At 40.0% G+C, this 18,924-nt stretch overlaps 1 protein-coding gene across 1 annotated transcript in view; it reads right to left on the bottom strand.

Moving 5' to 3' along the window:
- Positions 1-12,031: 12,031 nt before the first annotated feature.
- Positions 12,032-18,924, bottom strand: part of HERC2 (HECT and RLD domain containing E3 ubiquitin protein ligase 2) — a 102,496-nt gene continuing 95,603 nt past the window's right edge. Inside the window, exons 86-92 of the mRNA XM_068182667.1 lie at positions 18,540-18,681; positions 17,543-17,737; positions 17,333-17,445; positions 16,250-16,440; positions 14,426-14,531; positions 13,682-13,894; positions 12,032-13,035 (exon numbers count right to left, since the gene is read on the bottom strand). Coding sequence (XP_068038768.1) covers positions 12,763-13,035; positions 13,682-13,894; positions 14,426-14,531; positions 16,250-16,440; positions 17,333-17,445; positions 17,543-17,737; positions 18,540-18,681 — 1,233 coding nt within the window. The 3' untranslated portion in view covers positions 12,032-12,762. The remainder of the gene's footprint in view (positions 13,036-13,681; positions 13,895-14,425; positions 14,532-16,249; positions 16,441-17,332; positions 17,446-17,542; positions 17,738-18,539; positions 18,682-18,924) is intronic.

The following is an 18,924-nucleotide window of genomic DNA, read 5'->3' as shown; positions in this document are numbered from 1 at the left end:
TGTCCTCATGGAAATACTAGGAATTTTGAGAAGACCACTATTTTTGTAAGATTTCAGAAAATAAGTAAGCATCTGTGTTTCATCTATGACTGTATTAAGAAACACAGAAAGTTTCCTACGTGTTAGCTGAACAACTCTCAAAAGCTACAGCTCTTCAACATCTATTTCATATGAGCTACAGATTTTATTTTTAAAAAAATATACAGGTAAACATTGCCCTTAAAAAAGGCTATAACTACATTTAAGTGACTGATCCCCTGACTTCTCACCTTAAGTTCCATTGAAAACCAAACATCTACAGCTAATTTGTAAAACCTCAAGCTCTTGGGAAGTGGGGAAGTTTTGCACTTTTACTCTTCCAGCAAAAGCAGGGCTGAGCAGAACAGACCAGCCCATTGTTGGTCTGCAGACTGCTCCCTTGCTGGCAAACTACTCCAGCAAGGTGACTGGAAAAATCACAACAGCTTGTTACAAATACAGCTAACATGAATAAAATCCGTGAAAAGGAATGCTTCAAAAAAGTGATTCAATTTTTACTGAATCATTTTACCTGAGACATATATTCACTCCACATTAATGTGCTATCTGCAAACACAGATCTAGATAAACTTTTTAAACACAAAGCTTCATGTTTTACAGATCATCTAGTCCAAAAAGTAAGCCTGAACTTCATCCCTTACGCATAAATGGAGTAAGAAGGGCAACAATAAACTATATTAACAATAGCAAGAAGTTTGAGTCCTTAAAGACTCTACAATCTAAAATAAGTTAAAACAATCTTTTAAATATAAATATCCTAGGAAAGGTTAATTTTTGAGACAATATAAAGGTAAATAGGAACACAACTAAAAACAACTGAATATTATAACATACACTCCATGTGGCTCAGTGATGTTTTAAAATGCTGAACACTCACGTACACATAAATGCTGTCCAGAGACCCTTCACTAATTGCAAATTTTGATCAACTTTTAATATGAAATATTTTATTGCACATATTAAAATTAGGCTCACAAAATAACAGAATAGCATTAAATTAGGAAACATTTCTTGTAGAAAAATAGCATTTTACCTGCTCTTTTGAAGAACTCTTGAAAAAGTTCTTTTGTTTGGAAAGAAAAACCTGAAAAATTAAAAAAAAAAAAAAGGATGCACAGATGTCAAAAATAAAAGGTTTGGTTCAGCTGCAGGAGCCAAGAGGTGCCCCTCGCTTTCTGAAGAGAGAGTTTATTTAGGTAAATAACTTTGTTGCAGTGGAATCCAGCTCAGTTCTTTGTAGTAAGCATCTCTGGATGGGGAGAGAGTGACATTGCATTCTCTGCACACTCATAAATGAAGCAGGAATTCCCAGATTTGCCATCATGTGATTTCAGTGAGGAGCTAGCACTCGACTTTCTCCCAGAATCCGTTACTCTCTGCGCAAACACGGCTCTTCCAAAGCCTCAGATGGCCGTAACAAGTGGCAGAGAGAGAAAGAGCACACAAATCATGATTAGCCTCACTGAGCAGACAGACACTTTAGGCAGGAAGCAAGAGGAGAACTGAGCAGAAGTACCATTGTTAGACTGCCGCAGAAGTTAAAAAAGAACAATTTTAGCAATTTGTACTTGGAAAAAATGGGCATATTGGGGAGGGGTAGGGTGGTGGGGTGAGATTTAAGGGGGCAGGGAGGGGGAAACTCACTTTTTCAGCCATCAGAAATTGCTAACAAGATTATCCTGACAAACACTTGTTCTTTATACCGGAATTTCAAAGGTTTACAAATGCCACTGTAGTACTCAGCGGGATAATAATTAATCACTACATTAGACAAAATCTTTTTGTCTGTATCAGACAAAAGCTGATAAAAGATGATATAATCTACACTCTACATGTAGTATATGCCAACTGGAGAAACAGATGCTACATTAATTTCAAGGCTACAAGCAGACTACAGCAAAGGAAAATAATGCAACATTTATTCTTCATAAAGAGAATGATGCTATTGACATTTTGCCTTGAATAGCTGAACGTTATTAAATAGCAATGATGGGTTCTGCTAGCTGAGCCTTCCTAAAGAAGCAATTGTTACTGAAAGATGAGTAACCATTTTTGACCTTCTAATATTTAAATATGAGATGAACACTTCCAGCTCCCTCAAGATCATCCATGAGGTCATCAATAGTTATCTCCAATGTTCTCATTTGGTGAGCATCATGGATGTACATCCATGGCTTGTCTCCCTGGCTTCTGGGGAGAGCAGCTTACTACAGAATTCTGGTGAGAGAAAGCAGTAAGGTGGACCATTGTGCAATTTCTATTAGTGTTCCATTTGTGCTGGGGGTAGTTAGTCATCCAAACGTGTGTTTTTCAAAGCTTTTTTCCTTCTGTTTTATTTTTTCCCATAGGCTGTAGAGTACATACAACAGATGCAACACAAGTTCTAGTTTAATCTGATTGTCTACAAACACCAAAGTGACAACAGCTTAAGATATAGGAATTTATTCATATTCCTGTAACTCAAGAAGTAACTATCCATGTTTTGTGAAGGTGAATTTATTTATATCTATCCCCATTATCACAGTTCAACTACCCCCTGACTGCAGTAGTGGGCCAATAGATCTGCCAGCATGAGAAACATCTTTTTAATCACAGAAAATATAATTTCCATGAAAACATTAATGTACAGGTGTCCTCCCATCCAATTTTATGCAGACAAGTAAAACAACTTCTTCTTTCAAAGATTATTCTGATACAAAAAAAAATCCCTTTATTAAGATAAATTATTCACCTTCAACTTTATAACAATTCATTTGTGTTTACATTGCTTGGGTGCTTCAGCCATGAATGAGGACCACAGAGCTGCAGATGCTGTAAAAACAGAAAAAGGTGAAGTGTCCCTCTTTACAGGTCATGTAAAATGCAGAAGACAGCACAGTAAGGAGCAAGTAAGACATCACTGATTTGTATAGTAATTGTAGGATTTCCAGAGGGCACACATCAAAGGGATACAGACTGTGTACTGTGACAGTTCACCAAACAAACATCACCCCATTTAGCTTACATTTCCATTAAGACTTGTGCTACATCACCGAGTTAGCCGTGATAACAGTGGAAGGCCAGGCAGAAATCCAGAGTTAGTTGGAGGATGCCACACACAATGGAGCTGGCAGAAACACTCCAGTTTAGTGGCAGGTTATTGGCATGTGGAATACTGTGGCCTTTATTACACTCATAGTAACCATTTGTGATATTCTCATTTATTCCAGGAATACACTGGAATGGTGAAAGCTGGGGACATAATGTTAGATGCCTTTATATTGTTGGGAAAAGTTTTTGTCTTCCCTAATTCTAATAGTAAATTTAAGGAAATAAAGCAAAGCATTTTATATTTGTACTAGACAAGGTGGTACTTGCTGCTGATGTCCCAAGTGGAAGGAACATCAGACCTTGCATTTGCAGAAGGATCTGCAATGAGAACAAAAATATTCAAAAAATACTAGTTAATTATAAAATCATATCTAGAAAAGACTGGTATTTAGGATTTTAAGTCTCTAAGTCTGTAGAGTGAAAGAGGAGCTAACTGGGATCTGGACTCAGATCACTTTTCTAATACCAAGTTCTTACCCAGTCTTGTTTTCCGCAGAACTAGCCAGAGCTGTGTGGCAAGCCAGGGCTGGTTCTGGTTGTCCGTCTTTTCATAGGAAAAAATGGGGGTTCCAAACCCGGATCAAGGTTTTTATGGAGAAAATTCTGGGTTTGAAGCTGAGATAGATAGATAGATAGATAAGATTATATCCCGTGCATTCTAAACAAGTCCCTGCTAGAAGTGAAGGAAGGACTCATTTCTCAGTAGAGAGTAAGCTCCTGAAAACAGAACGGCTGTTGTGTGAAACTGCAGAGCTCAGACCAACACACAGGGACTTTCGCATTCCTGCTGGACTTTCGGGGCAGGGGCAGAGGGGCTGGCAGGGCAGCCCGGCAGCAGCGCCTACCCCGCAGGAAGGGGCGACTGCTCCAGCCGCCGCCCATCCATCCTGGCGTGCTGCCCCTGCTGTGCCAAAGCTGGGTGGCGAGCAGCCGCGCCGCTCTCCTTACGACACACACGCCTCAAATAGACAAATTATGCCAGCCTGCCGTAGGGAGGGGTGCCTTCTGGCAAACTTTACATGGCTACGCTAAAGTCACAGGTCTAAACTCCCAGCTGTAGTCCCTGGAAATGAAGGATCAGTACAGTCAGCAGCTTAAGAAGATACACCCTGACCATGGCCAGCTGTGGTCATCCACTGCAGGGTGAGATTAAAAACTTTCCAGACTGTATCAGCTCTATTGAATAAGCCTCCACTCCCAAAATGTGGAGAATAGGCACTGAGTTCACAGATGGTGACCTTCATCTTAGACACCTGGCTTATTCCCCCAGGGGTTGTGATGGTGGGAGTGTTGCCACTTTGGATTGTAACACCTGAGTCCTGCAGCCTAAAGCCTGCTTCACCAAGCTGCCCAGCCAGCGGCCAGAGATTCCTTTGCCTCTTCTAGACAGGTGGATACCACCACTCCTAAGTGTTGGGGAAGATGAAATAGGAAAACCTTATAAATATGATTGCCTGGCAAAAGATTTGGAAAATACAGACATTGAGATGAGAACTAGATTTGAAATAACAAACCTTGACTACTGAATAACTAGAAAACAATAGTATAGCCAGGTTGAAAGCAATCCCCCTTCTGATTAAACAATGCCCTTTACCTGCAGATAGGTCCAAGGGTCAAATGGAATGCTCTGTCTCACCCCCAATGTATGGTTCATCCCACACCTGTGACCCTCCCCTGAAGTATCAGAGATCTGTGACCCCATTGGCCCAAGTCCTGCTCCAGCCCACCTTGAAGCCCCCTGATAAGGTGTGCCCGAGGGACCGGACACTCTCTTGGACCTTCCTCTCTTGGACCTTCCTCTCTTGGACCTTCCCTTGGGATCCTCACCTGGAACCCTCGCTCCCTCTTTCTCCCTCTCCCTCTCTCCCTGGGCCTGCCACGAGTTGTGCCTGGCAACTCCAAGCAGGGCCTTTCCCCCCTTTTAATAAACCACATCTTCCAAGACCTGACTTCAGAGATCTCTCATCCATCCAAACCATCCTGGAGTCCCGCGCTCGCTACACCTAAGAGGCTGTAGTATTTCTGAGTAGCCAGTTGTTGTTCTTGGAAAAAAAAAAAATGTTTCAAGTGGTCAAAAAATGGGATTTGCTCTTAATGGGCTTTTAGGTGCAAATTCTTAGTCTGAGAAGGAAAAGGAATCAACCTTCCAAAACTATATTTAAAGGCTGCTAAACAACCTTTGAAAAAAGACAGAAGGTCACTGAGTCCCATCAGGGAGTTCAGGGGATGTGACCCACTTATAGTATACGTTCCTTAACATGTTAGTGAAAGAAGTCTTCAGGCCAGTATATACTTGACTCCCCTGCAAGCATCTTAATCAGCATATGTGGAAAAGTAAATCATGCAGTACTCTTCTAGAAAATGCAGAAGCAATGGATTCCAAAGATCTCGTTGATAAAACATTTTCCCTTTTTAAATCAAAGAAAATATGTAGATGTAGAGTTTCTTGCAGATGGTGCCTTTCAAGGCTGATCTCCCAGCAAACCTTTTTATTAAAAATTGTGGTGTTAACTAAAGCATGCCAACACAGTTCTTTTACTCAACTGGAGTTGAAAGGTGTGGAATTGGTGGAAAAAATATTCTGTCATGGTGCCATGTCCTTGTCTTAAGTGAAAACTGTAGCAAAGCAACACAACTATGAATGTGATAAAGAAACTATTTGTGAATTGATGCCCCTGATATTTGGAAAAGATTCTGCTGATCTGAGTATCCATCTCAAATGTGAATGCTAATGGTATATCTGCAAGGCACCACCCTTCTTTGCTTTTAGTCATCTGATGGTCAGTGACTACAATTGTGCAAGATTTCTCAAAAAGCAGGGTAGAATTGTCTCAGTTGTGTCCTGACTCTGCTCAGCTTTGGTCAGCTCTCTCCACTGAATTCACATGTGGTGCACTAGCATCATATGTGAAAAAAAGTTTTCAGCAGAAGCATTTTTAGAAACTTGTTTGGAGAACATGGATATAATGTAAAATACTCTAGGATTCTCTTTTGTAAATGGTCAGTGTTAAGTGAAAAGGAACTTAAGTTTTACTGGACACTTGCCTATACTTATTACTGCCAATAAGCCACAATAAGGATGGGATACATCACTTCTAGAAAAGAAAGTCTAAGATAGGAGTATAAACCTCCTTGTTTCGCTGTGAAAACTTCATCAGCATGTGGGGACAAAAAGTGCCAATGTGGTTTGGTGGTCAGATAAGCTTTGTTATGCTGTTTGGCTGCAACACATAGGAGAAAAAAAAAAAGCAAGAAAGTGTAACATCAAAATTTTACAGGTAAAACTACAGGCAAAATGTGAAAGTTTCTCCTAAACTGGAAATACTGCATGTCCTTCCTGGTTCTGCTGCTTCTTATGTTTTTCATCAGTTTCATCACATTGACCTAGCAGCATCCTGGAGAACAGGGTTGATCTCCAAAATTAAGTTGATAGGAGAAGGGCTGTCTGACCTGAGCAATGCAGTAGTCAGTGGGTTATGAAGTGCTCTGCATAGCAGAAGAAAGAAATGAAATGCATTAAATATCTGTGTGGGTATCTGTAGTGAGATTTGGGCTGCCTTGGGTAAGTTCTTCCTCCATGGTCCTGCAGAGGACAGGGTTACCTGGGCGAAAACTGGCTAGCCAGAACCAGGAAAGAAATGAACTTTGGAGTTCAAATCACACACCTTCCTTCCTGTGATCCTGGGCCTCCCAGCAGAGACACTGACCAGGCTTCAGTCTGTGGTACTTATGACCAGAGTAATCCATGTAAGGCACCGCCTTTGGAATTTTTCATTTTGGAACAAAGGAGTTAAAGACCCTCAACTGTTCCAGCAGCTGATGCCAAGGCTCCACTTGTGCCAGCTAGCACCACCTTTCCCACACAGATCCCTGGTGGCTGGCATTCAGTCCTTTTGACTGAGTGTACACACGGGATAGAGAGTGCAGTCATGGCAGAGGGAGAGTTACTAAAAGATTTAATAAGAAGATGTAAGACAGGACAAACTGCAGTGAAATTACTTTTGGCTTCAGTCCTAGTTTTGCCTCTCGGTCTGGATTCCACAAAAAAATACTGCCTTGCATGCTGCAGGATGTCAGTATAGGGTTGATAGTTATTTCCAAGATGGTCTTGATTGGTCTCAGGCAGTTTGCAGTGTGGATAAAATACCAGTGTATAGGGGAGGACAAGTCCATAGGAGATTTTCAAGCTTCCTGTGTGGTTAAGGCACAGGACCAGGAGTCAGGAGATCAAAGTTCCTGTTTTGTAAAGAAAAGCTGTTTCATCACATAGGCTGCATTGATGAAAATCGTCTCTACACGCAATTCTTTGACTCAGCCAAGGCTTCATTCTTGCCAGGCAGTATCACCTTCTCATCCCTTATGGACTGGTAACAGTTGCTGCTAAGGCCTCACAGGAGATGGTAAAACAACTGTTCTGCGGCACTTCTGGGAGATTCAGTTATTTTATGGTCTCAAAACAACCCTGAGACAATAGCTGGAATAGTCAGTGCCCCCTCTACCCATCAGAGCCTGGATTGACTTCTGCTGCTTTTGGGAAAGAGGTGAATTGAAACCACTGAGTGCTCATTTACTGACATGGCTGGTCTTGTGGTCATTTCAGGAGTTTTCAGTGACTTGTCTGCTGCCTGATGAAGACATCAGTTCCTAATAACATCGTAACCATGGTACTGCTGGGTTAGGAGGGTTTGCAACGTATCTGCTCTGGGTTAAGCATCCACTAGCCTGAAAAGCCAACTTGGGAATGACAGTCTGCTCTGAGAAGGGGCTATACTGTGTAGGGGTGCGATTTTGGCACAACAGAGGTCTTTCATCTGGTGAGCCATCCATGTCGTGAAGTGACATTAATGAAACATATCTTTTGGGAAAAAAAAAAAAAAAAAAACGGCAGAGGAATATGTAACTTTGAAGGGAGGAAAAAGCCTTGTTAACCACTATTAAACTTAACTGAAAAATCTTGGCAGTCAAATAACTCCTTTTATGGAAAATTCAGAAAACTTCCCAGTTTAAGCAAATTAGTTTCACCTCTGCTAGAAACAATATTCTCTGCTCTGCCTCACACACAGAAATAATGTGAGACTATTAAGATTCAAGACTAAGATTTGCCTCTTCATGAACACCAGTGTAACAGTGTAATTATTGATCTTGCCCTATTCCAGACCAGTGCAGAGTGGGAAAGTGGAGAGGGGGCATATGTGGTTAGTCTGGAATAGTTGTGGAGACCAGCATAGGTGCAGTGAGATGCAGAATTTGAAGCCAGGATTCAGGATTTGTTTCTCTATGTAAATAAGAGATCCACACAGATAAAAGTTTATCTTTGTAATTGCCTCAGCTGATTAATGATTAATCCTAAGGATAAAGGATGACTTCTGGACATGAAGCTTTCTTTGTCAAATAAGTACTGTCTCATGCTTCTTTTGACGTATGTGTTCGTGCATAAAAGGGCATTTGCTCTTGTATCTTTTATACAGAGAGTAATGTAGTGGTCCTTCCACTACATTACTACAGGAAGGTAGACCCTCCTGTATCACCTGGACACTGCTGTCCTGCCCTTGTGCCCCTGAAGCAAGGTATGAATGTCCAGCAGCTGCCTGTCCTGTGAAGATGGGCAGCATTTGGCCTGTGGGGCAGCTGCAGAGCCTGGGGCTATGGCCAGGAGCGGGAGGAGTGTCAGGCAGACACTGAATGCCACCTTTCAGAGCCCAGAGCTGAAAGGGTACTGTTGTTATCTGCATTCCTTCCTGACCACATCCCATGACCTCTTGCGTGAAGCCTTGCAGAGTACGCCCAGGCACAGTGAACAGGGCTGGGATGTGTGTCTGTGTCCTTGCCAGTGGCACGCTGCGAGCAAAGATCAAAAGTTCGAGGATGCTTTGCTTTCCCTGTGGCCATCCCACAGGGCTGGTGAGGCACACTCGCTGCTGGGCTGAGCAGTGCAGTTGCAATCGTTGCATGATATGAAACACTCAGAGACCTCCAGTAGTAGCAGAGTGCAGGTAGGTTTGTTTAATATCACTAAGGACAGAATGAACCACTAGCTCTGTCTTAGACTCACCCTGAAAACAAAAGCCATGGGATTGGCTGCCAGAGTTTTCCTTTCCTTTTCCTTGCTGCACCCCTGCCTGGAGGGGTTGCTTTTTCCCATGTTCTCTGGAAAGGTGAATCTTTCATCAAGTTTGCTGGCTCAGAGAATGGTTTGAGTTGGAAGGGATGTTAAAGATCATCTTGCTCCAGACTGGAGCAGGGACAAATGATCCTCAGGACTAACCACCTCAAGTATATGTGTATCAGTGCATGCAACCTGGGGAGCAAACACAAGGAACTGGGGCTCTGCACCCAGTCAGAAATTTATGATGTCACAGGAATAATGGAAACATGGTACGACAACTCACATGGCTGTAGGATCACACTTGATGGGGTATAGGCTAGAGGAAAAGGGGATGAATACCCACTGAGAACTACAAGGGCATTGCCAGGGTTTGTAGAGATGCAGTTAGAAAAACAAAAGCTCAGCTTTTGAACTGAAATTGGCCAGAGATGAAAAAAAAAAAAAAAAAAAGAAAAACACAAAAAAGGTTTCTTCAGATATGTAAACAACCAGTAAAAACAGAAGAAAAACATGGACTTGCTGTGCAACAAGAAAGGTGAATTAGTCACCAGCAATGCTTAAAAGGCAGAAGTTGTCAACATTTTCTTCACCTTGGTCTTTACCGTTGGGCCTCTGGCCTTTGGAACAAAAATCCAGGTTGATGCAAACCTAGACTGACCCTCAGTGAAGGAGGAGTTAGTGTGTGACCTGTTGCAGGAACTCAACCCTACAAATTGATGGGCCCTGACATTATCCACCTGAGAGCATTTAAGAGAGCTGGCTGACATTATTTTGGGTGCACTTTCCACAACCCTGTGGAGATCAGAGGATATCTCAGAAGGCAGCAAGAAGGCTAATATGACCCCCATCTAAAAGAAGGTCTTAAAGGATGATCCAGGAAGTTACAGGCTCATCAGTCTTACTGAAGTCCCTGGGAAAATTATGGAACAAATCCTCCTGGGGGGCTATCACAACTCAGATGAAGCCCATGACTGGGAAAAGCGAGCAGGGATTCACAAAGGGCAAATCACACTTAATAAACCTGCTCACCTTTTAGGACACGTTCACTGGCTTGGTTGATGTGTGGCAAGGGGTGGACGATGTCTACTGAATATGAATGAACAGTGTGCTGCTGCAGCAGCAAAGAAACCCAACAAGATACTGGGTTACATCAAGATGGAATCACCAGCACGGATAGAAGTAGTCTTTATCCCACTTAGCACTTGTGAAGCCACACCTGAAATACTGTGCTGTTTTGGTCCCTGCTGTGCAAAGACATGTGGACAGGCTGCAGAGGATCCAGAGAAGGACCACAAAGAGGACCAGAGGACTGGAAAGCCTGTCATGTGAGGAAAGGCTGTAAGAACTGGATTTGTTCAGCCTTCAGAAAGGAAGCTTTATGGGAGACCTTATCAACAGGCTTCAGTATGTAAAGGGTGCTTACAAGGATAGAGACTCCTTTTTCACAAGAAGTGCCATGGAAAAGAAAAGGGGTAATGGTACAAATTATTCTTGAGATTATTATTAAACTGAAGAGAAAAAAATTTTCACAGAATAATCTCACCAGGGAGGTGGCAGATTTCCCCAACATGGACACTTTTAAGATTCAGCTGGACAGAATGCTGAACTGTCTTGTCTAAATTGTGCTTTTGCCAAAAAGTTTGGAACAGATGACTCTTGAGGCCCCTTCCAACCTGAAAATCTATGAAATGCTGTAAATCAGGTCACAGGTTACAAGCATCACACTGTAAAAGTTGCCTGCCACTCTTCTGTTAGGGTTGGAAAGGAAAGGAGGCTTAAGAAACTTTTACAGTTCTATGCAACTGTATGCAACAATGCAAGTTTAGTGCAACAATACATATAGATTCCTTACCTTAAGCATACTTCCTTTTTGCTTTTCTTGGATAGAAAATCCTGGCATTGTATTTCCCTCCTATAAGCAAGTTATAAACTCCGTGTTACAGTAGTCCATATGCTTCTGAAACGGGGCTTGAAATTCAACAATGGCAATTGAACTTGGTCAAAGACCTTGTACTGAGATTTGGGCATGACTCATTCATCCCCTCTCCTGAAAAACTGACTACAGAATCTCTTTGATTGGGTTGGATGCCTACAGGCCTCCGGTGTTAGCATGAAGAAGGGCAGCAGACAACCACATGAGCACTTCTGTGCTACTTCTTCACTCCTTACCCTCAGGAGAAATTAAATTCACAACAAAGATAAAAGAGGTTTCTTAAAGGTTTTCGAGTTTTGCATCTTAAAGACTCAATAAGAGCATTTTTCACCAGCAGACAGAGAAAATTTGGAGGACCGAGCACAGGCCTGAATTCTGGAACCTCTGATGAGACAGAAGATCAGGAAAGGAGCATTTACTGCAAAATATCTTTAGCACTAAACAGAGGACTCTAAAGGTAACATATTTCAAACCAATGACATCTGACTACCAGTAGTTTTACCACTATGCTGAAATATCAAGTTTGTCTCATGAAAACTTAGTTCATGATCACAGTTAATATTTAATCTAGTTGGAACAGAAGTCAAATGCACACACTAAAAAAGAATGAATCCACTGATAATTATAAAATGTTAAATTGTAAAATGCTGAATACTCACATATCCCTATCCTAATAATTACAGAATCACTACAATTAACATGTTATCTGGACTTGCTCAAGTTTACTGTAGCTCACAAAATCTCTGTATTATTGGTGGAACAGTTTGGTCAAAAGCTGTACATTGCAGAAGCATTTCTTAGCAGAGCTGTTTCCATGTTCATCCCACAACCGAGCTGCATTACAATGAAAAAACACATCCTGGTTCTTAATGTGGCAGAACTTTTATTTAGAGGGAAATTATAATTTTTGCATTTACATGGCACCAATTATATACAGTACACTTTCCATGATAAGAATTATGATGCTGTTCACAGAAAGGTATCAAATTTGAGATAAATAATGCATAAGCTAAAATATACAAACCAGGGGTGGAGGTGAAACTATTGGCCATTTTTAATTATCTGTAGAAGAATTTCAAGGAATAATGTTTATTCAATGTTCAAAAACTTTTAACAAACTTCTAGTAAAGTTAATTGAAATATTTATAATACTATTCCGTTGTTGCACAGTATTTCCAATATACAATCAAGAAGATGCACAAACACAACACTTAATATGAAAAAACCTATTGCACCCACAATTTAAAGGTTTCACTGCCTTTTGGATGCTGCACTACCATATTTATATAAACATTTACAACACTTCAGTAAACACAAAGGTTCTAAATGTAGTGCAGCATTATGGGAGGCCATTTTCAGCTCTTAAAATAAATGTTAAATGCCCATGTGTACGGTGCCATTTATTTTAAGCTGATGGATTAAGCTGTAATCCTTAAGTCCTACTGTGAGTAGCAAACACACTCTCCCCATGTTCAGAAGATTACCATCCCTCTGACTATATAATCTCTATTCTGAAACCTAAACTGTCCTTGGCTTCATTGTCATTTTGGCATTTTGCCTCAGTGCTTTTAATAACTATTCCTTATATTACTTTTCAGTGGCCTGTTAAGTAGTCCTGTGTAGAATCTGAAGCAAAAGAATCTGCATCTTCATTATCAGAGTCATCACTACTGTCATCAGCCGCCGGCTCTCCCGTCAGCGCTATGCGGGCATAGTCATCAGTGTCTATGGACTTGCAGAAGTGAATGGCATACTTTAGTTTTTCCTCTAGGACCTGCTTACAGGAATACCTGGGCAGCTTCAGGAGAAAGAAGCACGTGTATGACTCGGGAAGGAAGTGGTCTGGAGGATTGTATTTATCCAATACCTGTTAACAAAAAAAAAATAAGAAAAAAAGCACTGTATTTTTGATTTTTGTTCACTGTCCAAAACACAAATAAGTACTGAAATAATAACTAGGAGATTTTTTTTTTTAGCAGCTTATTATATTTTTGATTCTGAAATTTCTTAAAAGAACAATGAAGAGGCCAAATCCATTCTCCCTCCACTAAATCAATAAATAAAAACAGACATTTATGAGCTGCTTTGATTATTAATGTGGTTGGAAGCAGTCTAACAAAGATGCTATTACTTCAGACAGTATCAAAAAATGATTTGAAGATTGTGTGGTTTTAATTTAGCTGAAATTATTAACTGAACTGAATGAAATGCTAAATAAATGCCAGCAAAAACAGTTGCCTGACAGTGGAAAACTATCAAAATTCACAGAAACAAATGGCTGGGAAATTAAAGGAATATCCTCTTGTCCAAGTCAAGACAGAAGGATAGTTCTATACATTACATAACTGTCACAGACATTATTCAACTGTTGCACTGTTCAATCTACAATGTAAAGCTGCAGAACAGTTTAATGAAATCAGGCCTTTGTTATGTCACGCTGCTACTTCTCCACTACCAGCTTTTTAAGATGCCCCCAACTTTCCCCATCCCACACAGAAATAATCCTGCATTACCTGAATAACAAAGTCCCTCCCCCTGAAGTCTGCGATAGTCCTGGGCAGCCTTGTTCTGCCCCACACAAAACGCAGGAAGAGAGATCGCTCTGTGTTGGAGAAGGACTCCATCACTTCCCAGAACCACTGTATCAAGGAAGCAGTTGGTTCAATGCCTTTGTAAGTTGCTACAGATTTCAGGAGATGAAGTGGGATATCTGGGCTTCCACATACCTGAAAAATAAAATACAGTGATAGGCTACACAAGTCTGATCAAATCAATTACAGGTGATTTGTTCCCTCCCTTCCTTTAAAATATTTAATCAGCTTTTACCCTGACAAACTGAGCATTCGGATCTTTGAAATGCCATGCATAGTCTCCTAGTACAAAAATACTAGATATACATCTTCCCATCAGGCAACAGTAATGAACTTTTTTCATACTCCTGAATTTAGGACAAGTATCTCCAATTTACTTTCGAGATCACTGGAATGAGATCACTGGCATGTGGGGTTTTTTTGGTTTTGCATGCTTGTTTCTTCCTGAAATAATTCATTATATCACTGCTCAGCTATGTCAAAATAATTTTACTAGAACCAAGAGGGCAATTAACCATTTTCTGGTCTTCCCTTGAACTAATGTTTTTAACCACACAGCAATCATTGTAAACAGCATTTAATGTGGGGTTTTTATTAGTAAAGCAAGTGAGTGAATAATCTCACTCCAAGTTATTCTGACAGATGTAATAAAGCAGAAATTGATACCATAGTTTCCAGTTCATATCCTGTAAAGAGTGAAAGTAGAGGAACTGGAACAACACGGGCCATCCCCTCACGAACTGCTGCAACTTGCTCATCAAATTCATGAAGCCTGTAAAGAAACATTTTTAGAGTTTCTGTGAATGCCATTTCTAGCAATCACTGTGTTATCAAAGCAACTTAAACCATTCTCCTCAAATGTCCAGCTATGTACCAAAGAACATTAAAAACATTTTTTTACAAGATACTTGATTTACTACACCAATTCCTATTGCAAAGGAAGCTATCTCCCAACGTTTTAGATATTCTGTTTCCAGTATTATTCATGTGCTATACTTGGCCAAAAAAAAAAAAAACAACATCCCATTTGGAAACAATATGCTCTTAGAAAAAGAGAGGATCTATCTTGAAACTCTAACTTCAAACATTCTCAGCACTAGACAGAAGTTTTAGTATTAAAAAAAAGGGTCTGAACTGAAATAGGATGTCTGAGGGGACAGTAAGTTCTTTCATTTCAAGACAGGCACGGATAAGTAACATTTTGCTACTTCTGATGCCACACACGATTTGTGTTTGGCTTATTTTTTTTCCGTCAAATAATTTCTGAGATGTTTTACAGAGCCCTCCAGAGCAGAGACATCGCTTACAAGTGTTGTCCTCAGGCCAGTCAACACTAAAATAAACAAAGATGTCGAGACAAGTTGGGTCTTTTGCATCCACTTTTCCACATGGATTCTATTCAGGTGCCAGTTTTCCCTCTCAAGGGCTCCATATAGTTAAAAAACTTGGTACTTAACCTTTAAATGTTTCTCCACAAGGCCTCTTAACTGTAAAATGCTTTAGAAATGCTTGCTCAGGTCCTCTGAGGACAGCCAGAACTGGCAAGAGAGCAAAGACATTTCTTCAAAGGAATATCAGCTCCAAATGAAATCTCTCTCTTTACTGTCAGAAACTGATTTAAGTATTGGCTCATAACCACTTACAGTGGAGAAAAAAAAAAGAAAAACTAAGGCTGTAATTCCTAATTGTTGGCAAACACTGTAACTACAAACTAATAAGCAAGTATATAAAACTGTGATGATACCGTCTTGCTCAAGCACTCTCTAAAGAGGAACATGGTGGATTGAACAAAACAAGCCTGAACCAGTTTTTTGTCCAAATTACCTAAATTTACATATTCCAGTAGGCACTATGCCCACTGCTTCAGAGACAAGATGCTTATGCTTATTTCTGAGATCCACTCATCTAGATTAGCTACCTGGCCACGTAAACAACCAAAGGGCAGTCTTCTCCAACACCAAGCAGTTATTTCCCACTGATTTCTGTGGGGTGCTCAGCTTGTAGCACCCATGGTTGTGCATCAGTGTCCTACCCAAGGAATGAACATTTAGGTTCGTACATTCCAACTTGAAGTAAGAATTCAGCTGATACTGCCCTTGACTGCAGTTGATGATATGCAAAGGTATGAGTGCAGCAGTACTAAATCTAAGCTCTCTTGATAAAGAGCTTACTAACCAAGTCTGTTACTTTAGCCCACAGGAAGAATTCGGTGCCTAGGACATTACTCCACCATTAAAATTGGCTGCCAAAACTGCTTAGTCAAAACAAATCTAGAGGCACACCTGCTCATTTACTTTGCTTCCAAAAATTAAGTTTAAGATTTTTCTCCTTGGATACAATAAATGAAATCAGAAAATCAACACTGTAACCCCATGAAAATATTAATATACTTGTATATAACAGGCTAAAGTAGCATATTGTTTAAAAGCTGATTTTTTTTTAATGAAATGCATACTCGCATCAGTAATTTTAATGGTTTATTCAACAAACCTGTAGTTTATTGCCAGCCTCACATATTCTGCTCTGTTATCCAGTGTAATATGGGTGTACTTGGAACTCAATTGAATATCTTGACCACTTGCATTAGGCACAGTGAATGGGAGGCTCATAGCTTCAAATTCTTCTGAAGTAGCCTCATTGTCTCGAATGTACATAAGCCCGGGAATAAAATCTTTATCAACCTTTGAAAGTAAGAAACCCGAATTAAAGCCAGTTTACTAGCACTATACAATACTATACCTCTTGCATACCAAAAGCAGTGCATCATATGTCACCTACCAAAACCTTTGACCAATGCCTGACCACAATTCATCTAACTTAAATTCAAAGCCATAAAATAGCTTAGTACTTTGCATAAAGCTTCATTATGTTGGATGTGGGAGAGTGCACATATTCTAGATGTCAATCATTTTGGAGGGCATTTGCCAAGAAACTGTATCATATAAGAAAAGGGATTTAAAGCTTAAAAGCATAATCATCCCTACCAGCACTGGATTTGGTACAAAAGGAATCCCCTCAATGACAAGTAAATGACTCAATGCTTTTACAGGAAGTGCATTTCTACATGACAGTACTTGAGAAGTAACTTTTCTTCACAAAGAAGACCTAAGTCTTATTCCACATTTACTGAGCTCGGTAAACAGAAATTGAAAGCTTGTGAAATTCAGTATGTGAGCACAAACTAGTAACAGATTGAACTCACTATCTTTTACTTCAGAACAGTGCAGGCACATGCCCTCAAATCAGTTATTGCATCTGGCTACAACAGAGAGTAACAGCTACAGAAAGGTCTACTGGGAAGTAGGAATTGAAATGCAAAGATTGTCTAGTTAAACCCAGGGGAAAATTTGAGAATGCTCCAGAATTCAAATAGATTATTTAACTACTCTTGAACAACTTAAATTTACAGTTTTAACAGTCAATACAAATCATCCTTGTATAGTGGCTCAAAATATAAAAGGTCAATCAAAAGACAAGGACATAAAAACCAAGGAAACCAATCACTTGAGAAACTTATGCCACAGCCTGTTTGTCTTCTCTAAGTTACATCCTACCCAGGAACTTCCTTCTCACCTCACTGAGATCAGCAATTGTTAGGTTCATTCCTGCAAGCTGCTTCCACACTGGCTCAGCCAGGTTGAGGCTCAGAGGGCTGCCAGTCCGGATAGCAATGCCCAAAAGTACACCTGTAAGTTTAAACATAGTCCATTGCTTTTGTTAGATTCCCAATATTCTGACTACACACAAAGCACACAGAATGTCACAAAGCTGCTAAGAAATTACCAAGAAAGCGAAACATGTTCATATGCAGGAGTGACTTGGCAGCAGGATTTAATAGGAAACAATCTCTGTTTGCTCCAGATTCATCTCTTCCATTTGGTGTCACAATTAACAGAGGGGTCAGCCCATTCTGAAGTTCTTCACACATTTCTGCTATCGATTCACTATAGCCTCCACCACAATCATCCACAGATTCACCTTGGAGAAGAAAAAATTAAATATTCTCTCAAAAATTAAATATTCTTTCAAAAATAACTGAAGTATTGAAATAAACTGTATTTCCTCTCTGGGGACAACTGAGTAAACAAAGCTGCAGTGTTGTATCCCTTCATTTGAAAACCCAAGAAGTCTGGCTCTGTATTTGGATGTTTCCAAATACAGATGTTTCCAGTTCATTGCAAAACATATCATTTAGATTATATGACATATCACAAAGCCAAAAATACTATTTTAACAGAGTGCAAAACATATTTTGTGCCGTATGCTAATCACAGTAAAATGCAACAGAAATAGAAATGTAATAGTGTTTTTTAATGAGTGGCTTTTTAAAGTAGGTATGTTTTATTTAGCCCATACACAATAGATAGAATGGCTCTTCAATCTAAAATATTTTTTATTAAAAAGCTCAGAGTGATAGGTGAATTGTAAAAACTACCCTACTAGTAAAACTAGCTAGCCAAGACTTGCCAATTCAGACAGCTGAAAAACTAGGTTTAGGTTTTGCAGAACATTTGTTGTAAGCAGAAGAGCTGCCCCAGAACCTGAAGAGAATTACAGGCATGCTTCCATTAATCTTGAGGGGTTTTATAAAATCATTTTTCATTTAAAATCATAAAAGATTTTTTACTTCCCAACATTTTAAGCACCTTCCTCTGCCCACACACATACATTGTTTTTCTGGATCCCTTTCTTCCTTCCTTCAGGTTCTCCAAAAGAGTAAATCCCAAAAAAACTGTTAAGTGCAAAACAGGAAGGGGTGGCGTGTTGAGAATTTTCTTACCAACAAACTTGACTTTCCAAACACGATGCGGAAGGAGAAGGCTATCAGGGCTAAAGGAGCTCATTTTAGCACACATCTGTCCAAACACTGACTTTGTACCATCAGGTCCAGCCAGTCCTCCTTTACTTCTGGAACGTTTTACCTATTGAGTAAGCACATTATAAAGTCACTGTAAGACATACTTCAACTGGCATCACTGTGCAGATAAATAAGGAATTTTCAGTTCTCCCAGCCACCAACACATTATCTTTAGTTTCCAAGTGTTCTTTGTTCATCTGTCATTAATCAGCACTATATCTGATCAGCTTTAAAGGAAAATGGAAAGACAGAGAGATAGCAAAGATGAAGTCTGATGATAAAGACCTCTCTTGTTTCTAAAGAAGCA

Source organism: Anomalospiza imberbis, chromosome 2 (assembly GCF_031753505.1).
Source record: "Anomalospiza imberbis isolate Cuckoo-Finch-1a 21T00152 chromosome 2, ASM3175350v1, whole genome shotgun sequence".
NCBI classification, from domain to species: domain Eukaryota; kingdom Metazoa; phylum Chordata; class Aves; order Passeriformes; family Viduidae; genus Anomalospiza; species Anomalospiza imberbis.
Note: the sequence above shows the minus strand (reverse complement) of the source record. Positions and strands in the feature narration are given on the sequence as shown.